The 13986-nt window shown below is 39.5% G+C and overlaps 1 protein-coding gene across 1 annotated transcript in view; it reads left to right on the forward strand.

Annotated features, from left to right (window-relative positions):
• Positions 1–13986, forward strand: part of SPG11 (SPG11 vesicle trafficking associated, spatacsin) — an 82534-nt gene that overhangs the window by 57730 nt on the left and 10818 nt on the right. The window contains exon 30 of the mRNA XM_016211390.2: positions 1–719. This exon is cut by the window's left edge and continues 35 nt beyond it. Within this exon, the coding sequence (XP_016066876.2) occupies positions 1–719 (719 nt within the window). The remainder of the gene's footprint in view (positions 720–13986) is intronic.

Raw genomic sequence — 13986 nt, forward strand, 5'->3', positions numbered from 1 at the left:
CCAGTGGTCCCTGAAACAAGCAAGAATTGACTTCTGGAAAAAATGCCATGAGAATTTTAAGAAAAATTCGATTTCAAGCAAAGCAGCTTCTTCATTTTTCTCAGCCCAGGCCCTTGTGGCATGTGAGCACCCTACGGAGGAGGGACAGAGCAGCACTGAAGAGCGCCTTCTGCTGCTCACCCTGGCAGGGCACTGGCTTGCTCAGGAGGACCTGGTGCCTGTGGAGAAGCTGGAGGAGCTGGAGAAGCAGATCTGGCTCTGCCGTATCACCCAGCACACCCTCAGAGGAAACCAGGAGGAAATAGAGCCCAGGTTTTCTCAACAGATCTCAACTAGTGGTGAACTTTCCTTTGATAGCTTAGTCAGTGAGTTTTCATTCTCCAAGTTGGCTGTTCTGAACACATCAAAATACCTAGAACTTAATGGTCTTCCATCCAGAGAGACTTGTGAGATCAGACTAGATTGGAAGGAGCAGGAATCACTAAACTTTTTGATAGGACGCCTATTGGATGATGGCTTTGTACATGAGGCAAGTAGAGTATGCCGATATTTTCATTTCTATAACCAAGATGTTGCCTTGGTACTGCACTGCAGAGCACTGGCTTCAGGGGAAGCTAGTGTGGATGACCTACATCCGGAGATCCGTGCTCTCCTACAAAGTGCTGAGCTGCTGGAGGAAGGAAAAGAACCTCGCATTCCTCTAAGGAAAGTCCCAAGCAGTAAGTAAAGGAGATCAAACTGCCCTGAGTCCTAACCAGTGTGCTGGCACTCTTTCCAGGAAGAAAAGGGTCGCTTTTTACATAATTTTTACACTAAGTTAAGAGCAACACTTTTCCAGGTAATCCATAAACTAGGTAATTAGTCAATGAAATAGAAACACCTATGTCTTTAACTAGCCGTGTATCAAAATTAGAGGGAATCCATCTGACTTGTAACTAACTCACTGAAATTTGTTTTATACAAATAGTCATGTTTCCATTTGTACATTGATAGAAATATGGTTGACTTTTATGTTAACCTTATATCCTGTGACCTTGCTAAACTCACTTATCCTAGGGATTTACTTGGATTCCTTGGGATTTTCTACAGACAGTCATGTCATGAATAGAGACAGTTTTATTTCTTCCTTTCCAATCTGTATGCCTTTGTTTCTTTTTCTTGCCTTATTTTACTGGCTAGAACTTCCAGTATGATGTTGAATAGAAGTATGAGAGTGGACATCCTTGCCTTGTTACTGATCTTAGGGAAAAAGCATTCAGTCTTTCATCATTAAGTTTGATAGTAGCTGTAGGTGTTTGAAGATGTGCTTTGTTATGTTGAAGACATTCCCTTCTATTCCTAGTTTTCTGAGAGTTGAATCAGTATTGAATTTTGTCGTGTTTATTCTGCATCCACTGATGTGATCATGTGTTTATTTCTTCTTTAGACTATTAATATGGTGGATTACATTAATTGCTTTTTAAATATTGAACCAGATTTGCATCACCAGGGTAAACCCTACTTGGTCATGGTGCATTATTATTTTTGATATATTATTGGAATCAGTTTGTTATTTGGGAATTTTTGCATTTATGTTCATGAGGAATATTACCCTGTATCTTTTTTTTGTACTGGGTCTCATTTTCGTATCAGGGTAATGCTGATTTCATGAGTTCGAAAGTTCTCTCTCCTCTTCTATTTTTTGGAAAACATTGTGTGGAATTGGTGTTATTTCTTCTTTAAATGTTCAATAGAATTTACCAGTAAAACAATCTGAACCTGAAAATTCCTGTTTTGGAAGATTTTTAATTATGAAAATCTTTAAAAAAGAAATTTTAATTAATTAATTTTTTATTGTTGAAACTATTACAGATGTCCCCTATTTCTCCCCCTTTTGCCCACCTCCACCCAGCCCCAGCCATGAAAATCTTTTAATTTTTATATGACTGATCAGATTATCTTTTTCATCTTGGGTGAATTTTGGTGATTTGTGGTTTTTGAAGAAATCTTTTTTCTTGCCTTTTAGATTATTTGAAAATTTTAAATCTTCCATTTTAGTTTAGTGATTTTGACTATATATCTTTGCATAATTTTTTAAATTGTTTGCTTTAGGGATTACATTATACCCTATTAATGTTTCAGTCTACTTAAAGTCAGTATTTTTTTAATTAAATTTATTGGGGCAACATTGGTTAATAAGATCATTTAGGTTTCAAGTGTACATTTCTATGATACATCATCTGTGTATTGCATTGTGTACCCACCATTCAAAGTCACAACATGTTCTGTCACCATATGTTTGGCTAAAGTCAGTATTTTACCAGTTCAACTGGAGTGCAGAAACTTTACCACATGTAGATCACTTCTCTCCCTTTATATCCTAGTTGTCTGATTATATCTACATATATTAGGAAACCTCATCAAACAATGCTACAAATTTTGCTTTCAACCAAAAGTATATTTTAAAAACTTAAGGGGAAAATAATTTATTATATTTACTAAGCTCTTTACTACTTTTGTTGCTCTTCCCTCATTCCTGATGTATCAAGTTTCCTTCAGGTTTCTTTGTTCTTCTATCTGAAGGACTTCTCTTAGTAATTCTTTTAGAGTAGTCTGTTAGCAACAGATTCTCAAATTTTTTTCTCATTTTTTTTTCTTTAAGAATGTCTCTCACCTTTTTAAAATTATTTTTATTTTATTTATTTATTTTTAAATATATCTTTATTGATTTCAGAAAGAGGAAAGGAGAGGGGAAGAGAGAGAGATAGAAACATCAATGATGAGAGAGTCACTGATCGGCTGCCTTCTGCACGCCCCCAACTGGGGATCGAGCCCGCAACCCGGGCCTGTGCCCTGACTGGGAATCAAACTCCGATCGCCTGGATCCTAGGGTCAATGCTCAACCGCTGAGCCATGCCTGGCTGGTCTCACCTTTTTTTTAGAAAAATGTTTTTATTGATTTCAGAGAGAGGAAGGAAGAGGGAGGGAGAGAAACATCAGTGATGAGAGAGAATCATCAATCAGCTACCTCCTGCATGCCCCCTACTGGGGATCGAGTGCACAACCTGGGTATGTGCCCTGACCAGGAATTGAACCATGACTTCCTGGTTCATGGGTCAACGTGCAACCACTGAGCAACACCAGCCAGGCTGTTTCACCTTCATTTCTGATGGATGGTTTTTGCTGGATAAAAAAAAATCATTATTTTTTTTCAGCACTTACAAATGTTGTACCACTTCCTTTTGACCTCCATAGTATCTGATGAATAATTTTCAGCAATTTGGATTATTTTTTCCCATATAGATAATGCATTTTTCTCTGATTGCTTTCAAGATGTTTTTCTGTCTTTAGTCTTCAGCAGTTAGATTATAATGTGACTGGGCATATATTTCTTAGTGTTTATACCATTCAGGGTTCGCTGAGCTTCTTGAATATTCAACCTAAATATTTTTTTCAGCACCATACTCTTATTCCTATACTTTTGGGATATGAATCTTAGAACTTTTTTTTTTAATTGATCAAAATATTACAAGTGTCCCTTTTTCTCCCCAGTGACCCCTTCTACCACCTCTCACCCTCCTCCCCAGTCCCTCACCACACCATTGTTTGTGTCCTTGGGTTATGCATATAAGCACATAAATTCTTTGGTTAATCTCCTCCCCTTCCCTCAGAGATTCGTCAGTCTGATCCAAGCTTCCATGTGATTAAATCTATTCTGTTCATCAGTTCATTAAGTTCTTTAGATTCCACATATAAGTGAGATCATGTGATGTTTGTCTTTCTCTGCCTGGCTTATTTCACTTAGCATGATATCCCCCAGGTCCATCTATCCTGTCTCAAAGGATACGAGATCCTTCTTCTTTATAGCTGCATAATATTCCATGGTATAAATGTCCCACAGTTTTTTTTATCTGCACATCTACTGATGGGCACTTGGGCTGCTTCCAGATCTTAACTATTGTAAATTGTGCTGCTATGAACATAGGGGTGCATATATTTTTTCTGATCGGTGTTTCAGGATTCTTAGGATATATTCCTAGAAGTGGGATCACTGGGTCAAATGGCAGTTCCATATTTAATTTTTTGAGGAAACTCCAGTTTTCCATAGTGGCTGCACCAGTCTACATTCCCACCAGCAGTGCACCAGTGTTCCCCTTTCTCCACATCTTTGCCAGCACATGTCATTTGTTGATTTGTTGATGGTAACCATTCTTACAGGTGTGAAGTGATACCTCATTGTGGATTAAATTTGCATCTCTCTGATGATTAGCAACACTGAGCATTTTCTCATATGTCTCTTGGCCATCTGTGTGTCCTCCTTGGAGAAGTGTCTCTTCAGGTCCTTTGCCCATTTTTTAATTGGATTGTTTGTCTTCCTCTTGCTGAGTAGTATGAGTTCTTTGTACACTTTGGAAATTAGCCCCTTATCAGATACATCCTTGGCAAATATGTTTTCCCAGACCGTGGGGTTCCTTTGTATTTTGAGGCTGCTTTCTTTTGCTGTGCAGAAGCTTTTTAGTTTGATGTAGGCCCATATGTTTATTTTTTCTTTTGTTTCTATTGCCCTAGGAGATGTATCAGTGAACATTCCACTACATGAGATGTCTGTGACTTTACTGCCTATGTTTTCTTCCAGGATTTTTATGGTTTTGCGACTTACATTTAAGTCTTTTATCCATTTTGAGTTTATTTTTGTGTATGGTGAAAGTTGGTGGTCTAGTTTCATTTTTTTGCATGTATCTGTCCAATTTTCCCAGTACTATTTATGAAGAGACTGTCTTTATTCCATTGGATACTCTTGCCTCCTTTGTCAAGTATTAACTGACCATAATGGCGTGGGTCTCCGTTCTGTTCCATTGATCTATATATCTGTTGTTGTACCAATACCAGTCTGTTTTGATTACAGTGGCTTTGTAGTACAGTTTGATATCTGGTAAAGTGATCCCTCCCACTCTGTTCTTCTTTCTCAAGATGACTACAGCTATTCAGGGTCTTTTTTGGTTCCATATAAATTTTTAGAATATTTGTTCTAGATCTGTGAAATATGCTGTTGGTATTTTAATAGGAATTGCATTGAATCTATAAATTGCTTTGGGTAGTATGGACATTTTAATGATATTAATTCTTCCAACCCATGAGCATGGTATATTCTTCCACTTGTTTATATCTTCCTCTGTTTCTTTTTTCAGTGTCCCATACTTTTCTGAGTACAGGTCTTTTACATCCTTGGTTAAGTTTATTCCTAGGTATCTTATTTTTTTAGTTGCAGTGGTAAATGGTATTGCTTTTTTAGTTTCTCTTTCTGAGAGTCCTTTGTTGTTGTATAAAATGCCATCTATTTCCAGATGTTAATTTTGTATCCAGCTACCTTGCCAAATTTGTTTATCAAATCTAATGATGGAGTCTTTTGGGTTTTCTATGTACAGTATCATGTCATCTGCAAATAATGACAGTTTTACTTCCTCCTTTCCAATTTGGATACCTTTTACGTTTTTTTCATGTCTGATGGCTGTGGCAAGGACTTCCAGTTCTGTATTGAATAAGAGTGGTGAAAGGGGACATCCCTGTCTTGTTCCTGTTTTTAAGGGAAATGGTTTAGTTTTTGCCCACTGAGTATGATGTTGGCTGTAGGTGTGTCGTATATGGCCTTTATTTTGTTGAGGTATGATCCCTCTATTCCCACTTTGCTGACAGTTTTTATCAGAAATGGGTGCTGGATTTTGTCTAATGCTTTTTCTGCATCTGTTGATATGATCATATGATTTTTGTCCTTTATTTTGTTTATGTGATGTATCACATATATTGATTTGCGGGTGTTATACCAGCCTTGCATCCCTGGACTAAATCCAACTTGGTTGTGGTGTATGATCTGTTTAATGTATTGCTGGACCTGGTTTGCTAGTATTTTGTTGAGGATTTTAGCATCTATATTCATCAGGGATATCGGCCTGTAATTTTCTTTCTTTGTAGTGTCTTTATCTGGTTTTGGGTTTAGAATGATGCTGGCCTCATAAAAAGATTGTGGGAGTTTCCCTCCTCTTGAATTTTCTGGAATAATTTAAGGAGAATAGGTGTTAATTCTTCTTTGACTGTTTGGTAAAACTCACCTGTAAATCCATCTGGTCCAGGACTTTTGTTTGCTGGGAGTTTTTTGATTACTGCTTCAATTTCATTAGTTGTTATCAGCCTATTCAGATTTTCTACCTCTTCCTGATTCAGCTTTGGATGATTTTATGCTTCTAGGAATTTGTCCATTTCACCCATGTTGTCGGCATATAGTTGCTCATAGTATTTTCTTATGATCCTTTGTATTTCTGTTGGGTTGGTTGTTATATTGCCTCTTTCATTTTTGATTTTATTTATTTGAGTCCTCTCTCTTTGTTTCTTGGTAAGTCTGGCTAAAGGCGCATCAATCTTATTTATCTTTTCAAAGAACCAGCTCTTGGTTTCATTGATTTTTTGTTTTTTTGTTTTTTTAGTGTCTCTGTCATTAATTTCTGCTCTGATCTTTATTATTTCCTTCCTTCTACTTCCTCAGGGCTTTTCTTGCTGTTCTTGGTCTAGTTCTTTTAGTTGTTGTGTTAGATGGTTCATTAGAGCTTTTTCTTGTTTCTTGAGGTAGGCCTGTACTGATATGAACTTTCCTCTCAGCTTTGCTTTCACTGTGTCCCATAGATTTTGGGTTGTTGTCTGTTCATTTTTGTTTTTTTCCAGGAAGTGTTTGATTTCTTCCTTGATCTCATTGGTAACCCATTCATTGTTTAATAACATGCTATTTAGCCTCCATGTGTTTTGAATATTTTTGGGTTTTTTATAGTGTTTGATTTCTAGTTTCATAGCATTGTGATCTAATAAGATGCTTGATATGATTTCAGTCTTTTTGAATTTGTAGAGACTTGCCTTGTGCCCTAACATGTGGTCTCTCTTTGAGAATGTTCCATGTGCACTTGAGAAGAATGTATATTCTGCTGCTTTGGGATGAAATGTTCTGTAACTGTCAATTAAATCCATTAGATCTAGTGTGTCATTTAAGGTCTGTGTTTCCCTGTTGATTTTTTGTCTTGATGATCTGTCCAATGTTGACAGTGGGGTGTTAAAGTCTCCCACTATGATTGTGTTGCTGTCGATCTCCCCCTTAAAGTCCCCCAAGAAATTTTTTTTTTTAATATATCTTTATTGATTTTAGCGAGAGGAAAGGAGAAGGAGAGAGAGAGATAGAATCATCAATGATGAGAGAGTCATTGATCGGCTGCCTAGCCTGCAACCCCGGCATATGCCCTTACTGGGAATCGAACCCTGATCGCCTGGATCCTAGGTTGATGCTCAACCACTTAGCCACGCCTGGCCGGGCAAGAAATTTTTTATATGTTTAGGTGCTCCTATATTGGGTACATAAATATTTATAAGGATTATTTCCTCCTTTTGGATTAATCCCTTTAGTATTATGTAGTGACCATCTTTGTCTCTTGTTATGGTCTTTATTTTGAAATTTATTTTGTCAGAAATAAGTATTGCTACTCCAGCTCTTTTTTTGTTTCCATTTGCATGGAATATTTTTTTCTAACCCTTCACTTTTAGCCTTTGTGAATCTTTTGCTCTCAGTTGGGTCTCCTGTAGACGGCATATATTTGGGTCCTGTTTTCTTATCCATTCAGCTACCCTTTGTCTTTTGATTGGAGCATTTATTCCATTTATATTGAAGGTTACTATTGATATATACTTATTTAATGCCATTTTCCCCCTTTTTGCTGATGTACCTTTCAATATTTTTTCTTTTTCTTAAAGCAGTCCTTTTAGCATTTCTTGCAATGCTGGTTTGGTGGTACTGAACTCCATTAGCCTTCTTTTGTCCGGGAAGCTCTTTATTTCACCTTCAATTTTAAATGATAGCCTTGCTGGATAAAGCAGTCCTGGTTGTATGTTCTTGCTTTTCATTACTTTGAGAACTTCATGCCACTCCCTTCTGGCCTGAAGAGTTTCTATTGAGAAATCTTCTGTCAGCCTTATGGGGGTTCCCTTGTAGGTCATTTGTCTGTCTCTTGCAGCCCTTAATATTCTCTCTTTGTCCTTAACATCTGCCATTTTAATTATGATGTGTCTTGGAATGGGTCTCTTTGGGTCCCTCTTGCTTGGAACCTTCTGTGCTTCCTGAACTTGTGTGGCTTTCTCCCTCGCCAGCATAGAGTTTTCTGTCATTATTTCCTCCACCAAGTTCTCTGTCCCTTGCTGTCTTTCCTCCCCCTCTGGTACCCCTATGATGCAAATGTTGTTTCGCTTCATGCTGTCACAAAGTCCCTTTAGACGGGCCTCATGCTTTTTAAGTGTTTTTTCCTTTTGCTGCTATGATTCAGTGTTTTTTTCTACCTTATCTTCCAAGTCACTATTCTGTCCTCTGCTTCACTGAGCCTGCTTTTAATTCCTTCCAGTGTATTCTTTATATCAGATATAGTATTCTTCATTTCTGCCTGATTCTTATTTTTTATATTTATCTCTTTTTTCATGTTTTCACTAAGTTCCTTGACCTATCCATTAAGTGTCTTGTTCTCAGTTTCCTTGAGCATCTTTATAACCATTACTTTGAACTCTATTTCTGATAACTTGCTTAACTCCATCTCATTAAGGTCTTTTTCTGGCGATTTTTCCTTTTCTTTAGTTTGGGGGTTGTTTGTCTCCCCATTTTGGTGGCTCGAGTGTGTGTATCTATAAGATATCAGTCTTGTAGGGTAGGATTTTGTAGTGTATGTCCAGTGGAGCCCAGAGGTGTATTTTCCTTATATTTCTGAGCTATTTGCTCTAAGTGTATCCCTTTTGTGGGTGTCCCTTTTATGGGTTCTTTGGGCTCTCCTGTTGTGATTGGGTCTAAATTGTTGTTGACCCGTTCTTGGGAGGACTCTCCTCTCAGGTTGGCTAACTGTGTGTCTTAGGCCCAACCACGTCTTGTGAGCTGTTGAACAGGTGCTGGAAAGGCAAGACAATACACAACCCAGCTGCCAGGAAACAAGCAGTATCTTACAAAATATCTTGACAATCACACTGAAAACATCCCAAGTGAAAATAGAATTGGGAGAGTGAAGTGAGGACACAAATGCTAAAGCAAAAAAAAAAAAACCAAAAAGGAAAAGAGAGGGGGAAAAATAGAGAAAAAAGGATATTGTTGCTAATAGTAATTAAAAAAATAGACTAGAGTAAAAAGTAAAAAATAGAGACGCTACTGGGAGATAAAAGGGGCAGAGAAAAGATTCTGAAAGAAGGGCGAGCAAAAAATTAAGGGTGGAGCATAGGAATAGGAAAATAGTTGAAAATGAAAAAATAAAAATACAATAAAGAGACAAACAGAAACTAACAATCAAACAAAAAGACAGGAAGACAGAAGGGAGAAAAATAAAGAAAAATAAAAGTTATGCCAATGGAACGAGAGGAGAGAGAGAAATAAAGCAAGGGCAGAGAGGGAGTCCAATAAGAGATATGGGGGAAACTATAGAGAAAAGCAGTAAACTTACTGGTTATAATGATAATGTCTCAGCAGTTAAGCAGAGAATATCAAAAAAATATTGATAATAGAACAAAAGACAAAACAAAGAAAAATAAAATAACAAGCAAAGCAAAACAAAATTTTAAAAAGTAATTAAAAATTTTAAAAATTAAAAAAAATTTTTTTAATTTTTTTCTTTTTCTTAAGGAAAAAAAAAAGCTGAGTTTCATCTGGGCAGTTTATGTTGTCTGCGGCTCACTGTTTTGTATGCTGATTTCAATTCTCCTAGGAGGTACTTGTGTATCAGCCAGTGTCAGGAACTGTCTAGGTTTGGCTCTGGTCTCTTTAGGTAGTTGACTGATTTAAGGCTTTCTGTGGACCACTTCTGCTTGTCAGCTATTTTGCCTCCCCATTGTGGTGGCCGAGTCTTACTCCAGAGCCTTCTGAAGAGTCTTTAGACTGGTTAGTGGAGCTCGGAATATCATTCCCTTTACTTTGAGGTTTCACTGTCACGCACTCACTGTAGAGAAGTTAGTCTCTGCTTCAAAGCCTCGGTCTCTACCCCACCGTCCAATTCTAGTTCCCCATAAAATGGCCTGCTGCAGTTTCAGATTGACTTCAGTCTGTTGCCTTTTCTTATGGGCAGTTTCAGCAGCCTGGGCTCAGTGGGTTAGATTAAAAAACATTCCGGTGAGCACTTTGCCTGCCCAAACCCCCAGCAGGGGTTTTAAGCTTTTCCTCCAGTTCCCAAACAATAGTCCCTGAGAGTCTTACTCTTATAATGTCCTCCTGTGAGCTGTTCTCCCTTCCCCATCAGGCCTGTGCCCTGTGGGGGATATATGGTCCTATAGTGTGCTGAACCAGCCCCTTTCTTGTTGGGGGTGCTGCTCCTAGTTTGCAGGAGAGGTAGGCGTGCTCCAAACCTCCTTTCCCAGATCTGGTTGGCTTATTGCACCGGGCGTGCTAATTTCAAACTCTCCACAATGCAGCCATAAATCCCAGCTTTCGCTGGTACAATGCTAGTCAGAAAGTTGGACACCCATTTAGTGATCAAAAACTCAAAAACGCACAAAGCAACACACAAGCAGAGAATCCGCCCTGCAAGGTCCCATTGCCCCCACACCTAGACACCAAGCAGGAGGAGTCATAAAGTTAGTCCCATGCAGTTCCCCTGCACAGCTGATATCAGTAAAGCTGGGGCAGCTCCTTGCCTGCTATCCAGGCACCCCTCAGGGTGGGTCAAAAATCCCAGTTTGCCCCTCTGGGAGCTCAGGTGGCTGGAGAACCAACCCGTCCCACAGGCAGCTCCAGTCTGTCTCTGGCTGCAGGAGGGCTCTCGTCCCCTTCCCCGTGCCACACAGATCAAATGCTTTCTGGGGTTCTACACAATGCTTTACAGGAAGGCAGAGGGTCCCTGTATGTGGCTGCTTAGTGCAGCCCTCTGGACCCTTTCTATTCGGGAGCCACACACTGTGGGACTGCCTTTTGTATGATCTGCACCCTGTGTGAAAGACACCTGTCACGGCCGCTATTAGAAGCTTTGTTTCACTAGGAAGGCGCTGCCCCTCCTCTCAGGCACACTATTCCCCTGGGTCCCTCTGCCCTCCCTGCAGGGCTCTGCTTCCGTTCTCCTCTGCTCAGGGATTGAGATCCCAGGTTTTGGGTGCCATCCACACTCCCAAGGGGAGGGAGCTTTGCAGCCTCTAGCCCTAGGGCGTCAGAGCCCAGCACAGGCTTCAAGGGGGACTCTCCCTTTCTATGCCCCCCCTTACCAGACTCTGATGTTTCTTCAGTGCTCCCTACTCAAAATATGTATACTCAGGTATATTTCTCGGGTTTTTCCAAGCTGGTTATGCAGTATTTTAGTGGTAAAGCGAGTCCGTGGCTGGGAGCAAGGGTGCTCAGCTTCTCACAGTGCCACCATCTTCCCCCCTCCAAATCTTAGAACTTTTGTTAGTGTCTTACAGGTCCCTGTGGCTTTGTTCAATTTTTTTCCGATCTTTTTTTCTCTCTCTGTTTTTCAGATTAGATAATTTCTATTCATCCATCTTTAATTTCACTAACTCTTTTCTCTGGCATTTTCATTCTGCTATTGAGTTTTTGTTTCACTTTTTGATTTTTAAATTTCAGTTATTGTTCAGTTCTAAAATTTCCATTTTATTCTTTACACCTTCTATTTCTTTGCCAAGACTTCCTGTTTTTCTGTTTGTCTCAAGAGCAGTCATAATTGGTTGTTGGAATATTTGTATCATAGCTGCTTTAAAGTCTTTATCATACAATTTCAACACTTGTGTCATTTTAGTACTGTCTTCTGTTGATTGTCTTTTCTCACGAGTTGAAATTTTCCTGTATTTTTGTATGTTGAGTAATTTTGTGTTGCATCTAGATATTTTGAATAGTATGTTATGAGACTCTGAGTCTTATTTAAATCCTGTACAGCATTTTGATGTTTTTTTAGCAGCAGTTGACCTGGTTAGGTTTAGACTACAGGTTCTGACCCACTTTCTGGGGATTAAATCAGTTCAGTTTTCAAATTCTTCGTGGTACTATCCTCAGGTCATTTATGACCTGGGTAGTGTTTTTTCTGTTAATTCGGTTCTCAGACTCTTTGATATGCTGATTAGGGTCAGATCTATACATGCAAAGCCCAAGAATGGGCCCTAGTGTTTATAAACACCTTTGTGTTGCTTTCCTGAATCTCTTTCCCAAGTTCTTTCTGGTTTCCTGAGGCTTCCCTTTTCAGTCCTCTGACCGAAAGCTGGAGGGTTGGTACCCTCTTCTGTTATGTTCGTCCCTGACTGCCTGCATCCAGGGCCATCTTACAGGAGGCTAATGCGAAAAGGAATAGGGGCTCACTCCACCCCTCTTGGGACCAGAACTCCTCTGATCCATACACACACACACAAAATTCCTCTGAGTTTTGGCTCTTGCCAGCTGCTACTTTAGCCTCTGCCACCAAGCCCAAGGGGTTGCTTAGGAGCTGAGATGAGGGAGGATGAGCATTAGGAGTTCTTGTTCCCGCTGCTTGAGCCCATACTAGAGGGCTTTTCCTGGGGAGCACACTTTCTCTGTGAGCCTTAGTGCTGGGTTCTGGGTTTTAGGTGGCACTACATTCAGGCTGGAGGTTACTAGAGGGGAAGAAAATGGTAATTATGGGTATCTTCAATCCACCTGCTACTGTTTCCATTTCAGAGTCCTCATTTAGTGCTGCATGCAGTGTCCAAGTTTTATGTTGAGTTCAGTGGGAGAGACAGGGTGGAGTGATCTCACTCTACCTTACCTAGAACTGGGACCCCTGATGAAGGATTTTAAGCAGAGGAATAACATGGTCTGAATTGCTTTTTACTTCTGTCTTTAAAGTGTTTTGTTTTTTTTTAAATATATCTTTATTGATTTCAGAGAAAGGAAAGGAGAGGGAGAGAGAGAGAGAGAAACATCAATGATGAGAGAGTCACTGATCGAGCCCACAACCCGGGCATGCGCCCTGACCAGGAATCGAACCCCGATCGCCTGGATCCTAGGTCGACGCTCAACGGCTGAGCCACACTTGGCCAGGCTAAAGTGTATTTTTTAATGGATAATATCTTAAATGCTAAAGTATTACACGCTTAGTGTAACAAATAACACAGTACAGAAATGCATAAAGTAAAAAATGAAGCCATTTACCCATTTACCACCCCCACCAAATTCCCTAAAATAACATTTTTTACTTGCTTCACATGCATTGTTTTCTACATGTGGGCTCATTTGCGTGCACATGCGCGCACACACACACACACACACACACAGTTTATTTATTTATTAATTTATCTTTATTGTTAAAAGTATTACAGGCGTCCCATTTTTTCCCCCCATTGACTCCCTCCACCTCGCTCCCACCCCCTCCCCAGGCCTTCACCCAATTACTCTTTGTGTCCATGGGTTATGCATATATGCATATAACTTCTTTGGTTAATTTCTTCCGACCCTCCACCCCCCTTCCCTCTTCCCTCTGAAATACGACCATCTGTTGCATGCTTCAGTGTCTCTGGATCTATTTAGTTTGTCAGATTCCAGAATTTATTTTTTACAAAAATGAAATGATGTTGTTTAACATTTTTTTCTGTCAGTACACATAAATTGACCTCATTCTTTTTTTTTTCTTCTTTTTTTTTTTTTTAAACCAGGAGTGGATTTTAATTTTACTATTCCCTTGAAGCATCTATTCAGCTGATCCTTGTTTTTTGTCATTGAATTTTAGAAAGATCCTGATGAGTATGTGGAAGATTTACCTGGGGTGAGGGGCGGCTGGCAGCAGGAAATAGTAGCAGCCTCTTAGATGCAGGGTGATGAAGGCTAGAACTAAGGTGGTGATGGAGAGGTGTTTTGCAGATACAGTCAGCTAGACCTGGTGACTCATTTGACATGAGGGGAAACTGGAGGAGAGGGTCTGGAGGAGAGTCTAGCAGTCAGTGATGCTCATAATGTGGCTTTGAGTCTTTTGTAGCCTATGAGGCCTCTGAAGTATTTCAGCCTGAGATTTCCTGGAAGAAAGC

Source organism: Miniopterus natalensis, chromosome 1 (genome assembly GCF_054644295.1).
Source record: "Miniopterus natalensis isolate mMinNat1 chromosome 1, mMinNat1.hap1, whole genome shotgun sequence".
Taxonomy (NCBI): Eukaryota; Metazoa; Chordata; class Mammalia; order Chiroptera; family Miniopteridae; genus Miniopterus; species Miniopterus natalensis.